This window comes from Pelophylax lessonae, assembly GCF_965119305.1.
Source record: "Pelophylax lessonae genome assembly, chromosome: 7".
Classification (NCBI taxonomy): Eukaryota; Metazoa; Chordata; class Amphibia; order Anura; family Ranidae; genus Pelophylax; species Pelophylax lessonae.
Genome location: NC_138774.1, coordinates 245,507,634 through 245,526,962, shown reverse-complemented (window position 1 = coordinate 245,526,962; position 19,329 = coordinate 245,507,634). Strand labels below are relative to the sequence as shown.

Sequence of the window (19,329 nt, the reverse complement as noted above, 5' to 3'; positions counted from 1 at the left end):
ACTTCTAAGGGAATTCAATACCCACTTTATGTGAACAAAAGTCCATCAAAACAGGCTCTTAAAGTGTATTCCCACTTTTGCAGCTGAATTTGAACAAACCCCACTGTGTGTCTGTTATGTGTTCCCATTCACACTGCATATCTAAAAAAAAAAATATATATATATATATATGTATATATATATATATATATATATTAGTTGTTTCTTTGTAACAAGTCTTTTAGCATTCTGAACAATTTCAAAGTGAGTCTGTCCCCAGGCAAAATCAGGGGACACACTGAGTTACTCATGATTAACATACAATGCAGTGGTTAGTGTAACTTGATATTGCATGGCCAGACTTGCTAGCTGCAGCGGGCCTGTTCAACAAGAAAACACACAGAGGAATTTTTTACATGTTCACAATGCATTTGCAGTCTGAAAAACCTGGAAACCCTATGCCATGGGTTTTTCAGAAGATATAAATAGTGGATAGTTCAACTAACCTACATGTACACAAAAGCAGAATATCGTTATTATGTGGAATGACTGTTAAATGATACTGGAGAAGTTAGGCAGTTTCATAATGGCTGTGTTAGATCAGCTGACTTTGGAAATCATGCGGATAAATATAATTTCCAAAGCTCTTTGGAGATATAAGGAAAAATTATGTAGTCTAACGAAATAACATGCTAGATTTCTGAGAATATACTATGGAATCAAGTAGGTTATTATAAAATATCAATTTGGCATAGTAGCTTTAAATCCATGACCCAGTGATAACTACAGACACTAGGAAGCTTAAAGTTTAAAGTAGATATTAACCCAGTTTCTAAAATCTCATATTAGCCTTAACATTGGTTTAACATAAGTTGTTTTAGAACTCTTCAAATATTTAGCTTTCTTTAAAATTTTAGCTTTTTCTTAAATAATGCCTGATGATCCTGCCATAATGGTCTTTTTTTAGGCTCCTTCTGTCATGGCGTGATGAGTGTCTCCTTATTGGTTGTCACCCTGCCACATGCTGCCCTAGTGTAGACTACAAGTGGCCATGCTAACACACATTGAGCAGGCATGGTTCACCATTGTTCTCCTCAGGATACCAATCTAACACAGCACTATGCAGTTGGCAATGGAGCAAGTACATGCTGCAGTTGGACAGGGCTTGACATTAAAGGGGAACTTTACCCATAACAACTTGCTTCTTGCTGGAGGCTGCCATTTTGCTGAAGTCCAGAGCCCCCAAACAGCAGTAAGGGCTCTTTCACACGGGCGTTCCGATCAGATCCGCCTGTCAGTTTTTTTAGGCGGATGTGATCGGATGCCCATTCAGCCCTATGGAGCAGCGGATGTCAGCGAAGACACCTCCGCTGACACCCGCTGCCATCCGCATCCGATCCTGTCCGTGAAATCCGGACGGATGGAAACCTTATTTATCATCCGTCCTGGGGATCGGATTGGATGAGAGCGGACAGGCGGTCCGCTCTCATCCGATCCCCCATAGAGAGCAGCGGGGGCTGTGACACCTCCCTCTCCGCACTGCAAGCGGAGACGGAGCTCTCTTCCGCCGGCTCAGTGGGGATCGGCGGATCAATCCCCGCTGAGCAGCACGGATCCGCCTACGGAGGCGGACCGTGTGAAATAGCCCTAAATCATAAAGTGAAACTAAACCTGTTGATTTAACGGTTTTAAAAAACAGCTACATTCCTGGAATGCTGGGATTGCTAACTGTCACATTTGCTTGTGTCCTCCAAACCAAACTGTCAAACCATTAAATGGTTGGTGTCATAACTGGTCACATGTGCAGCACCATGGCAGTTTAAACAGAAGCAGCATTGGATTAAAGGATTGGAGGGTTTAATTCTGCTTTAAGGCTGTCAGCAGGTCAGCCTCTACAAACTCAACAGTGCCTAAAAATGCCTTAAAATGGAAAGCAACAGAGCATATGTAGAGTAGGGTGAAATAGTGTATTACTGGATTCTAAACAATATAGACACTTATTTTTAATGTTTTATGTAGCTATACCTGCAACATGGGCCAGCCTGAAGTGGTCTAGCAGGACTTAATTTTGTGACTGAAGTCACAATTTTGTGCCTGCATTCCAGGCATTTGTCTTCTGGGTTGCATACTGTCCTCAACATTCATCCTGCTAGGCGCATTCTTCCACCACAGCAGCTATTAGACTGTTAGAGTTTGATAGCCGGCAGCTGGGCTGGATGGGGCAACTGTACCCTCCGCCCACAGCTAAACGGCAGATCCCCATGTACAGAGGCTAAAAGCCTAGTGTGCGTGGGACCTAAAAGATACTAGAGAAGAATAGCAGCAACTAAGTGCAAAATGAATTAAAAAATATATTGTATTAAAAAATGGCAATAAAATTGTAAATTAAAAAATAAATATATCTTAACAGCATGATGTTTAATTTATTAAGGGCACAATGAGCTTAGTGAACCCTATGAAGGACTGTCTTGTATCTACTATTGTTAACTCTTGAGGCATTCAACACCAGATCATACAGTATATACTGGATTGATCCCCAGTGTTGACCAAAACAACCACTCCGATTACAGCTGCTATTGTTTTAATGCGGATTTAAAAATGGAAGCAAACAACCCTTGGTTGTAATGGACTACCTCTACAAGGCAGTTGAATTAGTGAATTGTAAAGAAAAGCATGTTTTGATAGAAGTTAAATGTTAAACCTTAGCTCAGAATAAAATCCTCAGGGTAAACTGGATAGTCTTGGGGGATTTGAGTGATTTTCTTTTATTTTTTAAGTTGAAAGCATGGATATTTTAGAAACCCATGGGTAAGGTTATGTTATGCCAAGAAACAAACATATATTTTAATCCTGTCAGATATTCCCACTACACATTAGGTTATACTGTGTACCATGGGGTAAAAATCCAACACAAGGCCATAATTTAATAATTTACGAATGTCAAGGGTTAGCTTGTGAATCTTTCCATCACCCTCTATTTTTGTGTCAGCACTTCTAGCTCCATCCTGTTTGTGTAAATTAAACACTCAGCACACCTCTGCTGCTACCTGTGTGTACTAACCTTTTTACCCTTACTCTATTGCACTAGCTTCTTTTAACTGTTTGACTCCTTAGACACAAATCAGAACATTGCCACTGGCAAACATTGCCAGAATTATCATGGTGTACAATCCTAGAAGACTCTTCTAGGTGTTGTGGGTCGAGTGCCCTTAAATTGGTCATGCAAGATTTAGACTAGGTGCAGGTAAAGCTTATTTTATAAATAGTGTTGCGCTGTCAAATCAATACCACAAGTCACAATGAAAAGTGATAATACAATATTACACTAAAAAAGAATTAGAAGTCCCATAAACATAACAAAAATAAAAATAAAGTCCACAGTGACTATAAATTCTTCACGCAAGAAATATAATCCACCATGAATGTAACTTCTTCATGCAACAATTGTGCACCAGCCACCAAATAAATAAATTGCCGCTTACCAGATATTCAGACCCCCACAACTAAGGAGGTCTGAAACAGCATTAGAAGATCACTTGTGATATTTATTTGACAGCAAACCACTATTTGTAAATTATATTTGGGATATTTGTGTGTGCAGATATCGGTAAGTGCTGCAGTCAAGTTTTTTCTTTCTTTTTTTTTCTCTTTTTATTTACAATTTTATTTACTTACTATTTTACTTACTAATTTTATTTATTTTATTGGGTTAAGTTTATCTGTTCCCTTTCTCCTCAGTTCTATTGCAAATAGAGTAAATAGTATAAGGCAAAGTAGAAACTGTATTGAGATTACTGATCTTTTCACCAAAACAGAACCATGATCATTGCTTATTTCTTCAAAAAGGTCAAAGATAAAAAATTGTCTTTGGTTCCATTTTAGAACAAAGACCCACTGATGTTGTTTTATTGATTGAGTAGAAATTCCATTTAAGTGAGTGAACCTCTGTCCAACACAATACACAATCTTATTATAGAAATTAAAGAAATTGGAAATTTCTATTTACCTAAATAATTAAACTGAACAAAGCTTCGCTGGACTGCGTAACATTCCTTTCCTTTTAGAGTGAACCTAACAGGTGCCAATTAACTTGGCAGAGACTATTAATAATTTATTTAATTTAAGATTATTTAAATTTTAAGTCAGAGAACCTCTGTCCAACACAATACACAATCTTATGTATAGAAATGAAAAAAAATCTGTATTTTAATGTGCCCTGTTTTATCACGGCATGTACCTAATCTTTCCACTGCATGTTACTGTACCATGTTTATTTTGCCTTCAATAAAAACCGTTTAAAAAGAAAGAAATGAAAAAAAATTGGAAATTTCTATTTACCTAAATAATTAAATTGAACAAAGCTTCACTGGACTGCGTAACATTTTATTCTTTTTAGAGTGAACCTAACAGGTGCCAATCAACTTGGCAGAGACTATTAATAATTTATTTGACTAATAAGATGATTTAACCTTTAAGTCAGGGAACCTCTGTCCAACACAATTCACAATCTTATGTATAGAAATAAAAGAAATTGAACGTTTCTATTTACCTAAATAATTAAACTGACTAATAAGATGATTTAACTTTTTTTCAACCATTTAGTAAAAGAGGATAAACTAACAAGATTAAAAAATCATCTCATTATATTGAAACATATACCTGTAAAATTGAACATCTCCTCTAGTTTGTTCATTTTCACAGGCAGTTGTTTAGTGTACATAAACTAAATATAATGATCACAATTTTCTAGAAAAAAGGCATATATTATCACACTGTAATCTGTTCTGAATGGTGGTACTTGGTGTAACTGTACAGGGTGCACGCAGCTTACCATAAGGATTCATGTGGTCACCTGGCATTTGAGGAGGGGTGAGTCCTTGCTGGAAGGGGTCTGTGCTGTAGTTGTTCTGATCCATCGAGACGATCTGTTGCTGAGGGGGGGCCAGAGGGGCGTATGAGGTCATCATCCCTTCCATGCGGCTGGACATGACCTCTGACGGGTGACAAGGAGCCACATTAATGCACTCAGTCCTGCAAAGTTTGTCATCTGTCTATCATTTGTCTGCTAGGCCATTTCATATCTATAGTTCAATCTAGCAGTCACATAGACTTTTGTTTTTTCAAAAATACCAATCTGTTCTTCTATATACAAATAGCTAAAGCAGGTTAAATACAAATCTATTTTTTTATAAAGTAAGGCAAGAAATAATGAAATAATCAAATGCATACATGCAAGCATTAAATTGCCTTCCATAATATGCTTTGCCTGTTATACGTAGAGGTGCCCATAAAATGCATTTGGCTCTTGGTCTTTAGAACTTTGTCAACCAAATGCATTCATATTGCTTTTTGCACTGAGAAAGATGTAGAGAGCATTTCCTATTAACAGCTACATTATATAGACAGACTTGTGTTTACATTTCTGTCATTGAGCAATGTTAATTTCAATAGTTTATATAGGCCAAAGAGAATGGATTAGGTAATACATATTATGCACATAAACGTTCTTTTCATTTTTCACTGTTCTGCTTTACAATATCAAACATGCTAAAAAACGATGGGGTTGATTTTTAATCTTTGTCAGGATGGAAATAGAAACTGCTGTTACAGGCTTAATAGAGAGGTTTAGGATATGTAGATAGATTTGTGAAACTGTGAGCTAAACTTGGTTCACAAATCGGAAAGTTCAATTTTAGACACAGCTTCTAAGCTAGATTCATTACTACAATACTGGTTATTACAGAGGAATTATGGACGGTAGTATGGTGTGATACAGAATTTGTTTTCGATGGAAGTTTAGTAGGCTAGATAATATTTCTATATAGCTTAACATTTTGCAGAGAGCCCGATTGAAAGATTTATTAGGATTTAAGTGAGAATTCAGGAAGTACAAAGGGTCTCTATTAGGTTTAAAGGTAGGATAGCTAAAGCTTGTGAAACATTTTTGTTTTTGACGGAGCTCAAATTATATTTTAGCAGCTTGACATATTGGAGAGATTTATGAAGATTTTGCTATAGTTTACAGTTATAACAAAAGGTTAGTGATAGGTCTTGCATTAACACAGCGCATGGATCCTGCAATGGAAATATTAGGTTTTTATAGGTTTTTCAGACTTAATGCAACTAGGGAACGTCTTGTCATGAAACATTGTTAACACTGTTGTTGTTTGTAAATGAATGCAGTAAATACTCACCTTTTCCTGTAACAGTGTTGCTGAATATCACTCCGAACACTAGAGGTGGAACCCAGAATTTCGCTGCACAAATGACATTTCCAGTAGTGTCGACCTTCTTGACCCTCTGCAGCTCTTACTGGTTCCCCCCTCCGACCTCACATTACCACCCTTTTCCTTAGTGACTTGAGGTTAGGAACCAGTGAGAACAGTGGAGGACCCAGTAAATGATATTCCTGCAAGTGTTGATTTCCCAGTGGACTTTAGGGACAAGTTCTAGTGGTCAGAGTGGTGTTCAGCAATATAAGCAAAGGAAAAGGTGAATGCGTACTGTCTTCTTTTATAAAGAACAACCATTTTAACTAAAATTTTTGTGATAATTTGCTGTAAATACCATTATATAGCTTAGTAGCATTTATGCACTAATTTAGAGGTACTTAATATTCTGCATAGGGCTTTAAGGGTAGCTTGTTGCATTTTAAACTTTTCATCTCACCTATGGAGTTGTAAGTGCTCCCTTTAAATATCATCTATTTATCACAGAATAGAGTTAGCTTTTCCTGCCTAATGATTGCTAAGACCAGCTCTATTTGATTTATAGAGGGTATATTGTTAATCAGGTCAGACCTGACCCATAGACCTGAAAAGAAAGAAGTTCAGGCCTAATGCAGAGACTACATATGCAATTTGCAAATAATAGATGCTCCCTTGTAAATCATATTTACAACAATTTACAAAAATAAAAGTTTTGCATTTGATTTTTTTACATTACACTGGTCAAAGTTAAAAATATATCTAATCAAACTGTAAGAGGCTTTAGTTTTCCATTTTAAAAATCCAAGTTCTCTAACATATGAAAATGAGACCCTTGTGATCCTTGTATCCTTGTGACTACAGCACCTGTGAAAGCTAAGTTACCTCTTAGCTCATAAATAGAATGTAAAGGATATAATTAAAAATGATTCATGTTAGCCCTATTTATAACTTGGAGCAGTGGAGACCATAATGTTAAATAGCTTCCAACGCTAAATTGATTAAAAAAATAAAATAAAAAATCAACTAGATTGTTTTATAGATATATAAAAATTTGGATAATTCTTTCAAACACTGAGAGATTAGATAAGCTTCTGTAAGAGTTTTTAAAGCTAATTCATATACATTTCTGTATAAGATAACAGAGAAGCAGGTCATCACTTTTTGTAGGATAAATTAAAAACTTAAGTGATCCTAATAGACCACTACCGTTGTGAAGAGTGCACACATCATGACACATGATGGTTTTCTCCTATCTGCTCATCATGGATAGTGGCCTTTGATATACCATACCAGAAGCATTTTTAGCTAACTTTAAAACTGCAGCCAACTTCAGTTTAAACTGTAAAGTTATTAAGTAAGTAAAGTATTATGACTGAGGGATTTACTGGACTCTATTGAGTTGATGGCCTTCTTTGTTTGCAGTGATATTGTAATAAATGTCAAGCTGCTATAAGTAGGAGGCAGGTATATTTTACATAGAACAGCAGTAAATCTAAAATCTAATAGGGGTGATGCTGTTGAGGGGTTATTGAGATTAAAATAAATAATTAAAATTTTACATTGTGATATAAACAGTAACAGCTTAGCTACCTTGACCAAGTCTCTGAGAATTTTGTTGTTCTTGTTGTTGTTGATGCCTCCGTGCTAATTTCTTCATCTGTTGAATAAAATGGTGAACTGTTATATGACTTAAGTGACTATGAGTTGTTTTAACAAACAGAGTTCTCTAACTGTAGATGAACATTACAAAAAAAGACCAGACTGTATATAACAAAGCAGAAAAGTATGTGAAGTTAGGTACCTTTGCTCTTTGGTTCTGGAACCATACTTGGACGACTCGTACACTAAGGCCTGTTTCTGCTGCCAATGTCTCTCTGACCTGATAAAGAAGAGAAGCATGTTATTCATTCATAGAGAGGACTACATCTCCATCATCATTGCCACAGTCTTACATTTATTGAAGGAAGCATGGCCAGAACTAGTGGGGTGCTGGGGTGGGCTGTGCCCCCCAGATTTCAGTTGTGCCCCCCCCAAGCCCCATGCCTCTGCCCCTCCACTCCGGATACTTTGCCATCTGCTGAGCAACTCTCCCTGCACAGCACACAGCTCCTCCCCTCACTGCACAGAGCTAATATCACATTCTTTTACACAGAGACACCAACCTCACAATTTTAGGGGGCTACTGGAGCTGTGCTGCCACTCTGACCAGGGAAAATCACAGGTCAGCACTGCAACATAGCAGCCAGTTACACACTTTACAGATTGTGGCTGTGTGTAAATGAATGCAATCTCAGATATGTGCAGCACAGGAAGGGCTCTGCCACTGGTGATCCCCCTGTCATCTGCCTCTCCACTGGCAATCCCTCTGTCCTCTGCCTCTCTATTGGTGATCCCCCTGTCCTCTGACTCTCCACTAGTGATCCCCCTGTCCTCTGCTTCCTCACTAGTGCTGCCCCTGTCCTCTGCCTCTCCACTGGCAATCCACCTGTCCTCTGACTCTCCACTGGTGATCCGCCTGTCCTCCACCTCTCTATTGGTTATCCCCCTGTCCTTTGCCTCTCCTCTCCTCAGGTGATCTCCCTGTCCTCCGCTTCTCCACAGGTGACCCCCTGTCCTCCTCTCCACAGGTGATCCCCCTGTCCTCCTCCTCTCCACGGCTGATCCCCCTGTCCTCTGCCTCTCCTCACGGGTGATCTCCCTGTCCTCTGCCTCTCCACTAGCGTTCCCCCTGTCCTCTGCCTCTCCACTGGCAATCCACCTGTCCTCTGCCTCTCGTCAGGTGATCCACCTGTCCTCCGCTTCTCCACAGGTGACCCCCCTGTCTTCCTCTCCACAGGTGATCCCCTGGCTTCCTCCTCTCCATGGTTGATCCCCCTGTCCTCCTCCTCTCCATGGGTGATCCCCCTGTCCTCTGTCTCTCCATGGGTGATCCCCCTGTCCTCTGTATTTCCACTGGTGATCCCCCTCTCTTCTGCTTCTCTACTGGTGACCCCTGTCCTCTGGCCCAATTTCTTTACATCCCATGCTGACCTCCCACCCTTTGCCCTGCCAACACTGCACTACAAACCAATAGCCTCTGTACATTGCCCTACATTGCTCTATTCTCTTCCCTGCTTACTCCTGTACACTGCACTACAAGCCAAATGCCCCTATACACTGACCTACAAACTGCTGATCCTATCCTCTGCTTTGCTGACCCCTTCACACTGCTCTACAAACTGCTGAACCCTGTACACCGCTCTAAAAACTGCTGACCCTATCCTCTGCTTTGATGACCCCCTGATTACTGCCCCACAAACTGCTGACCCTGCCTCTGACATGCTGACCCCCTGCTAACCTCCCATCTCCTGCCCCCCTGACAATTTTTACTGGACCCCCACATCAAACAGGCTAGGTGCGGCCCTGGAAGGAAGCCCTGACTGATCTGAACTATCTGAACAGGGAGAAGATGATCACTTGCAACTTATGAGAATAGCTGCGGTAACTGGTCCCTATTAAAAGAAATAGCCAGGAGAAAAACACTCTAGCCCCTTAAAGTAAGCCATTCAAAATTCCATATGTATTCAAAATTAATTCAGGCACATTTTCTGGCAGTTATACACGTCATTTATATCTGGGTGTTGATATACTTTTTAAAGCCAAAGTTTCTCAATCAAAACTTTTTTTTTGTTTTATTTTGGACAGCGTTAGTGGTAGTCAAAATCTCTGTTCAGTTTTTGGCTACCTGTGTCCAATTAAAGTGGATGTAAACCCTCACATAAACCCAGTGCAGTGCCCAGTCTCAGATGATACACAGAGATGAAACAAATCTCCCTACATAAGTTTTATTTGTATATCTGCTGTCTTCAGCTTTTTACACTGTTTAGAAAGTGAAGATTGTGTTACAATTTTTTCTTTCTCTTCCATCACTGGGTGTGGAGTCTTGGCATACACTGTGCGACAGCTGATTGGAGGAAAGGCAAACACACACCCCATTCACATTCCGGAGAAAAAACTATAAACCTTCCACATTATAAAACTCTGGTCCGACCACATCTGGAGTATTCTGTCCAGTTCTGGTCGCCAGTCCTCAGAAGGGATGTATTGGAGCTTGAGAGAGTACAGAGAAGGGCAACAAAACTTATTAGGGGATTAGAGGACCTTAATTATGAAGAGCCTTAAGAAGCACTTGATTTATTCTCCCTGGAGAAGAGACGCGTGAGAGGGGACATGATGGCGATTTACAAATACCTCAACGGTGATCAGAGCATAGAAAAAAACAATTCAGTCACAAGGAATGCATGAGAACACGAGGTCATACAATGCGTTTAGAGGAGAAGAGATTTAACCACAGGCTACACAGGCTACTTCTTTACAGTAAGTGCTACAAGACTGTGGAATTCCCTGCCACAAATGGTAGTAACTGCGGGAAGTAAGGCTATTTTTAAAAGACTCTTGGTCTTGGACATACATCTCAAGGATCTAAACATTCAGGGGTATGAGAAATGAATACGTCCACACACACCTACACTGGTTGAACTGGATGGACTATTGTCTTTATTCAACCTCACCCACTATGTAACTATGTAACTATGTAACTATGTAAGAGGCGAGAAAGACCCAGCATTTTATTTTATTCTCCATCATATTCAGCTAAATGTAATTTTGTTTTATGGAAGTTGTTCTTACTTAGCTTATGCTAATTTCTTGAGATGTGAGGACCAACCTTGCAGCAACATGGGTTATTTTGTGTCTGCAGCTTAAAAGGGATTGTAAAGGTTTACTGTATGTATTTATTCTTTTAAATAGCCAACAAATTATGCTTACCTGCTCTTTGCAATAGTTTTGCACAGAGCAGCCCTAATCCTCCTCTTCAGGGGTTCCATGATGGTGCTCTGAGCTCCTCATCTTCTCCATGTGCCACCAAAGGGAGCCACTTCCTCTGGTGGCATATGTGCTGGCTCATGTGCATCTATTGATATACACAGCGTAGAGGATGCATTAAGGTAAAAAAAACCTTTTATCTTTTACAACCACTTTAAGGTGATTGTAGTCTTGTGTACCTGTACAGCTTGGTTCTTAGAAGAAATGGCTTTACCCCAAAAGCTTGTTCTGAAACATTACTGTTAGTGCAAATAAAAGAAGGATCACGGACAGTACTCATCACTGCGTCTGTAGTATATTGCCTCAAGTGTTACGCAAAGATACCCACCTTTCTGCAAGGCTTTGAAGACACCTCAAAAGATGCTTTAAAGGCCCTTCTCTGTTGCGTTGTAAGGATTGTGCGTGGTCGCTTCGGCCTCCTTGGGTCTTTACCGTCATCGCTACCCTTTCCTTGGTTTCCATGACACTTTCCTGGCTTCACGTCACCTTCATCGTCATCACTTTTCACTACGAGAAAGAAAAAACAAGGGATGAAAACTTTTGTAAAAGACACAATATCAGAATGTTCCTCTCTGAAAAAAAAAAGAAAAAACTTTAATAAGTTTAATTGTGTCCCCCAGGCAAGCTAAAGTTGTCTAAAGTTTTTGACATACTGTTCACCCCATTTTGTGATACAGGTACTCCTGTTAGATTGTATAAAAAGTAGACCCTTGTCCTCCTCTGAAGCAGCAGCACAGTTTGATAAAGAACACACAACGAGTTTGCTGGTTGGGTAATAAAGGAGCAGAAGCATACCAATGAGGTCTAAAGCTTCTGAGCTGAGTAGGTTTTTTTTTTTTTTTTTTTTTTTAATTCTTTTGAATGATATCTATCTATCTATCTATCTATCTATCTATCTATCTATCTATCTATCTATCTATCTATCTATCTATCTATCTATCTATCTATCTATCTATCTATCTATCTATCTATCTATCTATCTAGATATATAGATAGATATATACATACTATATTGTCAAAAGTATTGGGGCACTTGCCTTTACACGCACATTACGTTTAATGTCATCCCAGTACTAGTCTTTAGGGTTCAATATTGAGTTGGCCCAACCTATTCAGCTAGAACAGCTTCAACTTTTCTAGGAAGGCTTTCCACAAGGTTTAGGAGTGTGTCTCTGTTTAGGAATTTTGTCTATTTGACTATTCTTCCAAAAGCGCATTTGTAAGGTCAGGCACTGATGTTAGAAGAGAAGAGCTTGCTCGCAGTCTCCGTTCTAATTCAGCCCAAAGGTGTTCTATCAGGTTCAGGTCAGGACTCTGTGCAGGCCAGTCAAGTTCCTCCTCCCTAAACTCGCTCATCCATATCTTTTAGGACCTTGCTTTGTGCACTGGTGCGCAGTAATGTTGGAACAGGAAACGGCCATCCCCAAACTGTTCCCACAAAGTTGGGAGCATGAAATTGTCCAAAATGTCTTGGTATGCTGACTCCTTAAGAGTTCCCTTCACATAATCTCCCTCCACCAAATGATTTGGACTGGTGCACAAAGACATGGATGAGTGAGTTTGGGGTGGAGGAACTTGACTGGCCTGCACAAAGTCCTAATCTCAACACCTTTGGGATGAATTTGAGCGGAGACTGCGAGCCAAACCTTCTCATCCAACAACAGTGCATGACCTCCCAAATGCGCTTCTGGAAGAATGGTCAAACATTCCCATAGACACATTCCTAAACCTTGTGGACAGCCTTTGCAGAAGAGTTGAAGCTGGTATAGATGCAAAAGGTGGGCCAACTCAATATTGAACCCTACAGACTAAGACTGGGATGCCATTAAAGTTCATGTGCATGTAAAGGCAGAGGTCTCAATACTTTTGACAATATTGTGTGTATGTATGTATATATATATATATATATATATTTTTTTTTTTTTTTATAAACACACACATATATATATATATATATATATATATATATATACTTTATATATTTATATATGTATATATATAAAAATAGTGTAGCGGTATTAAAAAAAAAAAAAAAAATGGCCCATGCTGATAGTATGACTCGAGGAAAAGATAAGAGATTAAACCTTTATTAAGTTGACTGTAGTGAAAACAGAGAAAAATGGCAAAAAGAGCTTCACCTACACTTAGTATGCAATTTTGAGTCATCCGTATGAACGAGCCCTCAGAGAGCTTGTGGTTTCATTTTACAAAGGTATATATATCATATAGACAGGCTCTTATGTTCTCAACTAGCAGAGTTTTCCGTGAAAAAAAAAAACGTGGCAACGCCATAAAATAACCTGAACAGTAACGTAATAACATGCAGTGATATAATGACCTGCACAGCAATATTGTAATGGTGCTAGCTATAAAATAAAATGCTAGAGTTATAAGAACCTGCAGAGATGTACAGTCACACACTGAGAACAAGGGGATACAGATATATATCAATCAGACACATAGAACTTGCTCAAAGAGGATAGAGTATGGACAGAAAATGACTAAAATAATTTGCAGAACACATTTAAAATACACAAATGGAGCAGTAAAATTACGCAATGACATCAGTTTTTAAATACCTATTTAGCTGCACATACTGGGGTTGAAGTGTATGTTACTTTAACTTAATGAAAAAAGTGAAGCTGCATTCTTCTTAATGTTTCATCACATGCATAGTAAATATATATAAAAAAAAAAAAAAAAATGGATTTTTGCCTGCATGTGCTTCTTTGTTTGAACCTATTCTTTAACCTAAGTGAACATTCACTTTGCAAAGGAAAAAAAATCTGCTCCATGGGTAAATTAAATACAATTTGAATATTTAATTGAATATCAACTCTGGGCACCAAGATGTTTATATTTATGATCTCTACTAGTGATCGACCGATATCGTTTTTTTCATTGCCGATACCGATATTTTGGTCTGCGCGTATCGGAAGTGGCCGATATGGGCCGATATTTTGGTCTGCGCGTATCGGTATCGGCCGATATGGGCCGATATTTTGGTACATTTAAAAATTATTTTCTAAAAGACCCCAAACCCCTCCTCTGCACTTAAAAGCATTCAAAACGCCAAGTTTGGCTGTTTTGAATGCTGTAATTTTTTAGAATTTGGCCACCGTACCCGGAAGTGATGTCATGACATCACTCCTGGGTTTTTGCATAGAGACCCTATTACAGCCAAATGCGGCTTTGATCGAGTCATCGGCAGCCGTGCAGGCTGGAGGGGGGACGTCCCATCCTGCTTCTTGTAATGACAGCCGAGCGGCTTCCTTAGCCGCATCGGTTGTCATTACAAGACAGCCTTCCGTCAGCTATGGACGCCGGTACCGGGGTGATGCCTCTAGCTGCACACGTCACTCCGGTACAAGCACTTTCCGAAATATTGGTAATATCGGTCACCTTTGCCGATAATCGGTCGATCCCTAATCTCGACCATCTTTTTTTCTTTTTTTATCTTTTTAGGGCTGTAATCGGCTTTCTGATGTGTCCATAATGCTGTTAAATCACTCAGATTATTTTCCACCGGATAGTACAACTCCTTCAGACAAACTCACAGACACCAGCGCTGTGTCTCAGCCTTCATCTCAAGTTGGCTATTCACAACTTGAACCTCCTTTCAGGTGCACCCCCCCCCCCTTTTTTTTTTGTAACATGTATGTCCATTGTTAACCATTTTTCTCTCTTCCTGTCCAGGTATAAAGGAGTCCAGAAGGAAGTGAGGGGAAATCTCTTCAAACGGGGTCATATACAGCAATGAAAGCCTGACGCTTTTCTAATCTGCCAATATTAAAGCATACAATTTGGTAAGATATGAGCTTTAAAAGGCAAAAAAACATTTTTGAAAAGGTTGTAAGAGTGCTTACCTAACTGTAGGAATACAGAGCACTTATTGGACTGTGGGGTCTGGCAATACTGGTTCTCAATTAAGTAATACAATATATTTGCATTAGCATTCAGTGTCAACAATACTTTGCATGGGTGTTTAATGGCAAAAATAGATTTGCATTGACATTTAGAGGCAAAATTCTTTACATTGGCATTCAGTGAAAAAAAAAATTGCATTGATACTATAGTGACAAAAATTAATTTGCATTAGGGTCAATTGGTAAATATAATCTGCTTTGGTGTTTATTAGTGAAAATACTCTCCAATCTCCAATGATGTTTAGTGGCAACAATATTCTATCCCATGTTACTTGTCTGAGAGATCACTCTACAAAACAGCTGCTTCACAAATTCCATGCTGCTGTCCCTCATAATGACTAGTTATGAATGAATTGGGCAAAGTTCAGTTTGTCGGACATTCAACAGAATTCGTGAAGCCTGAACATAGCCCCAAACCCCATTAAAATCAATGGGAGACAAATCTTCCCTGCTTTTTCTGCCATTTTTATGACTAATTTGCAAGCTTTTATTAAGAAAAGGTAGCTGAGTACTAGTGATCAACCAATATCATTTTTTTAGTGCCGATGCCGATATTTTGGTCATAAGATATCGGTATCGGTTGATATTGGCCGATATTTTCGGACATTTAAAAAAAATATATTTTTTATTTTTCACAGGTATTCTGGTGGAGGGATCTGGGGGTCTAAAAGACCCTAGACCCCTCCTCTGCACTTAAAAGCATTCAAAATGCCAAGTTTTTGAATTTGCCGCCAAGTACTCACTTCCGGGTTTTTTACATGGAGACCCGATCAGAGCCGAAAGTGGCTGCAGGCATCACTCCAGTACAGCACTTTCCCGTAATATAGGCAATATTGGTAAACTCAGGGGCCGACTCTGATATATTGGGGAAAGTGCATAGTGGCCCCCGATATATTGGCATTGCCGATAATCGGTTGATCCCTACTGAGTGATGCCATAGGGCACAGAAACCAGTGCAAAGAAATAAAATACATAGATTGAGGGTCATATACTGTGACTTAAAGGGCACAATTAAAATACACAAATCCCCAAAACAACATGCTTTGGTAATGTCTTGAAACTACATGCAAAGTTATGAAGGAGTACGATTTAACCCTTTCAAAATTACTGATTTGTTTACAAACAGTGGGGATCGGTCATTTATTAATGACAGATGTCCAGCCAGTTTCCATTTATAAACAAATCTGCAGGGATCAGTCTTTTAGCAGCAGTAGATATACTGCTGCAAAATTATATTACCTCAGTGGGCTGTTGTTTGCATACAAACTGTCTGGGGATCCCGGGATCCAATGATGGTCATTACTATGCTGTATATGTCTATGACATCAACCAGAATTAATAGCCAGTGTGTTTTTAAACAAAAGCAGGAGAGGATCTGTCATTTGCAATGGGTGTAGCGGTAGGCCAGCATCGTTGGGTGGCAGGTCATCATGACCGCATTGAGACATAATTGGAGCAGGTCATCATGATTGGCATTACATTTAGATTGGGGAACTTTTTTACTTTTTTTTTTTTTGTATTTTTAAAAAAAATGTATAAATGAAGGATATTTTGAGGCCTTCTTACTATAGAGCGTGCTTTAAGATTTTGATAAGTCCCCCCGCAAATCCCATTTTGGGGATAGATGCAGCTATTAGGTCCTTGTCCCATGGAGACATGTTTTCTTGCAAGGGGGGAATATTTACTACCCTCTTTGTAAAGTACTCCCCCAATGTTGAAGAGATGTGGCCTGGTATGGTTGAGAAGGAAGGGGGGGTGCACACACCAGCTGCCCTCCATTTCCTGACTACTCAGGCTGCATGCCTGCAAAAAAGTCTGGTCTAAAATCCAGGGGAAATACCACACTGTTCCTCCCTTTTTTTAAATATATACTGTCTCTTCAAAAAATGCTGCTGCCCCCTTGGGCCTACATGCAGCTTGGGTGGCTAGGAAAGGGACAGCAGCTAACATGTGCCAAATACCACCCAAACAAAACCAGGTCACATGCTTTTGCCATCAGACAGGGCCGAAACTAGCTTGTCTGATGTGGGGGTGCAGTAAGAAACGTCAGGGGGGCAGAGGATGTGAGGTCAACGGGGCATTGTCTAGGAGTCAGTAGGGCAGTGTACAGGGGTCAGCAGGATAGGGTCAGCAGGGCAGTGTACAGGGGGTCAGCAGGGCAGGGTACAGGGGGTCAGCACGGTAGAGTACAGGGGGCATCAGAGAAGAGGACAGGGGTCACTGCTGACAGGGCAGATAACAGGCGTCACTGCTGGCAGAACACAAATCAGAGCTCCTTCTTCCATCACCCCGACACCCCCCTAGTTCCGACCATGACATCAGGAGGACTTACTGGAATTAGACACCCACAATATAAATAAGTCCTTTATAAAAAAAATTAAAAAAACAGAATCAACCAATGTAGACCCAAGAACAATCACGTTGTCCAATGTTGTATGTCCTCATCAATCACAATGACCTGCCACCTGACCCACTGGTAGTTTAATGGTAGTGCTACTGCCTCTAAATAAAACATCACTGGCTGGTTTGTTTAAAAGCAGAAGCCAGCCAGGGATCTGTCATTTTGTGGCTGTGGTGCTACTATCTAGATTTACCAGAATCTGGACCATATTTGGTCAATGGATCACCCAGGATCCCTGACTGGTTTATTTACAAATACTAGCTTGCCAGGGTACTAGGTGTTTTTATGGTAATTCCTTAACCTCCCCCAACATACTCTCGGCGACCAAATTCGCGGAGGAGGCCCTTGTCCCCTCAAAGTAGCAACAAGGTGCCTTGCAAAGGAGGGGGAAGCCTTGTATGGTTTAGGAATGGTGGTGTACACTTGCTGCACTCCCTTTCCTTACCACCCAGCCTGCATACTGGATAAGGGTCTAGTATGAATGAATATGTTCAGTTTATTTGGCCATCTCTTGACAGGCTGGGTTAGGGTCAAACTTGCTTTAGACCATAAATGCAGTAAATATCAATCCACTGTAAGTGTAGCCAGCTACAGAAAACTAAGGCTCCACTGTGTGAATATGTCTCCAATGGAACAGTGTCAAGTCACGGAACCTCTTAGGATCTTTTACAGACTGCTAGTTGAGAAACCTTTCACTAGACAATTGAGATATGATCTTGGCATTTACACAAGCAGCCAACTTCTGCAATAGCTGGCTACATGTGAGCCCCTTGACTATTCTGTTGGGCGGTTAATGATATCAGCTACTTGGCTATAGTTTGAAACATTAAAATATTACTAAAGGCAAAACTTTTTTTTAGTTTAGGACAGACTGTAGATGGATTAGAACACCTGTCAGTTTTTATTGCGGTCTGTGCCCCATTAGGGAGATTCGCCCTATATATTTGTTCTGTTTACTATTATCATTGAAAGTGAATGTAAAAGAAAATCACAAATTTTGTGTTGTCCCCAGAAAAGTAATAGAGGGGAAATCTTCCAATAGGGACACTAATTCTGGTGACCTGGGGGCAGGGCTATCTTACTGAATGGGCACGCTGGGCAGTTGCCCGGGGGCCCCTCCTGCCTAGCGACCCAGCCCCAGCCAAGCATTAGTCTCAACTCCCGCCGGCAAACTTAGCAGGTGGCAAGCGCCTGTCGGCCCTGTGCTGCTGTCAGGCCACTTCGGCCGTGGAGATGGAGCCCACAACTGCAGGAATGCCTGTCCGCCTCCACAGAAACAGGCACACACAGGACAGTCGAGTCTGACTCCTGTCTGTGTGTTTGTTCACTGGACCCAGCCTCCGAACTTGGAAGCTGTCATTAGCCTGGCACTGCTGCACCAATAAATATCGCCTTATCGATAATTTGCATTTTTATTCTCGTGGGTGATTGTTTAGGCAGGGCCCCAGTGCACTGCATTGCCCGGGGGCCTATAATGCTCTTAAGATGACACTGCCTGGGGGTCCCCAAGGGAATTCCTTAATTTGCAGGGATTTCCTCCCACTTCCAGTTTTTGCTATGGGACAGGAAGTGAAGGGATATCTCCCCAATGGCACACAGAGGGCAAAGAAAATATACTGACAGGGGTTATGACCCCCTCTTACTCTATTCAAAAGGAAAACAAAAAAGCTATGCCTATAGTTCTGCTTTAAGTACTGCTGCAGATTGTACTTAGTGATGAGTGAAAAAGGGGTTGTGTGGATTGTCAGTTTCAAGGGTGCTTTAAATAACTCCCAAGAATAGGGATGATCTTTTAAATTATCCTGGACATTTTTTTTTTTTTGCCAGAAAATGACCCCTGGGGACAAAAAGTTAGATATTGTAACACTTGCCTGTCTGTTGCCTGCGCATTGTAACAATTGCCCATTTGTTGCTTGCAATTTGGAAACGAACATAGGAAGGTTTTCTTAAA

At 40.2% G+C, this 19,329-nt stretch overlaps 1 protein-coding gene across 2 annotated transcripts in view; it reads right to left on the bottom strand.

The window, feature by feature from the left end:
* The window catches only part of LMX1B (LIM homeobox transcription factor 1 beta), a 291,165-nt gene that overhangs the window by 2,471 nt on the left and 269,365 nt on the right, over positions 1–19,329 (bottom strand). The window contains exons 4-7 of one of the 2 annotated variants that reach the window (XM_082262620.1): positions 11,380–11,558; positions 7,990–8,067; positions 7,779–7,845; positions 4,811–4,972 (exon numbers count right to left, since the gene is read on the bottom strand). In XM_082262620.1, the coding sequence (XP_082118746.1) occupies positions 4,811–4,972; positions 7,779–7,845; positions 7,990–8,067; positions 11,380–11,558 (486 nt within the window). The remainder of the gene's footprint in view (positions 1–4,810; positions 4,973–7,778; positions 7,846–7,989; positions 8,068–11,379; positions 11,559–19,329) is intronic. The other variant, XM_082262621.1, reaches the window with a different exon arrangement.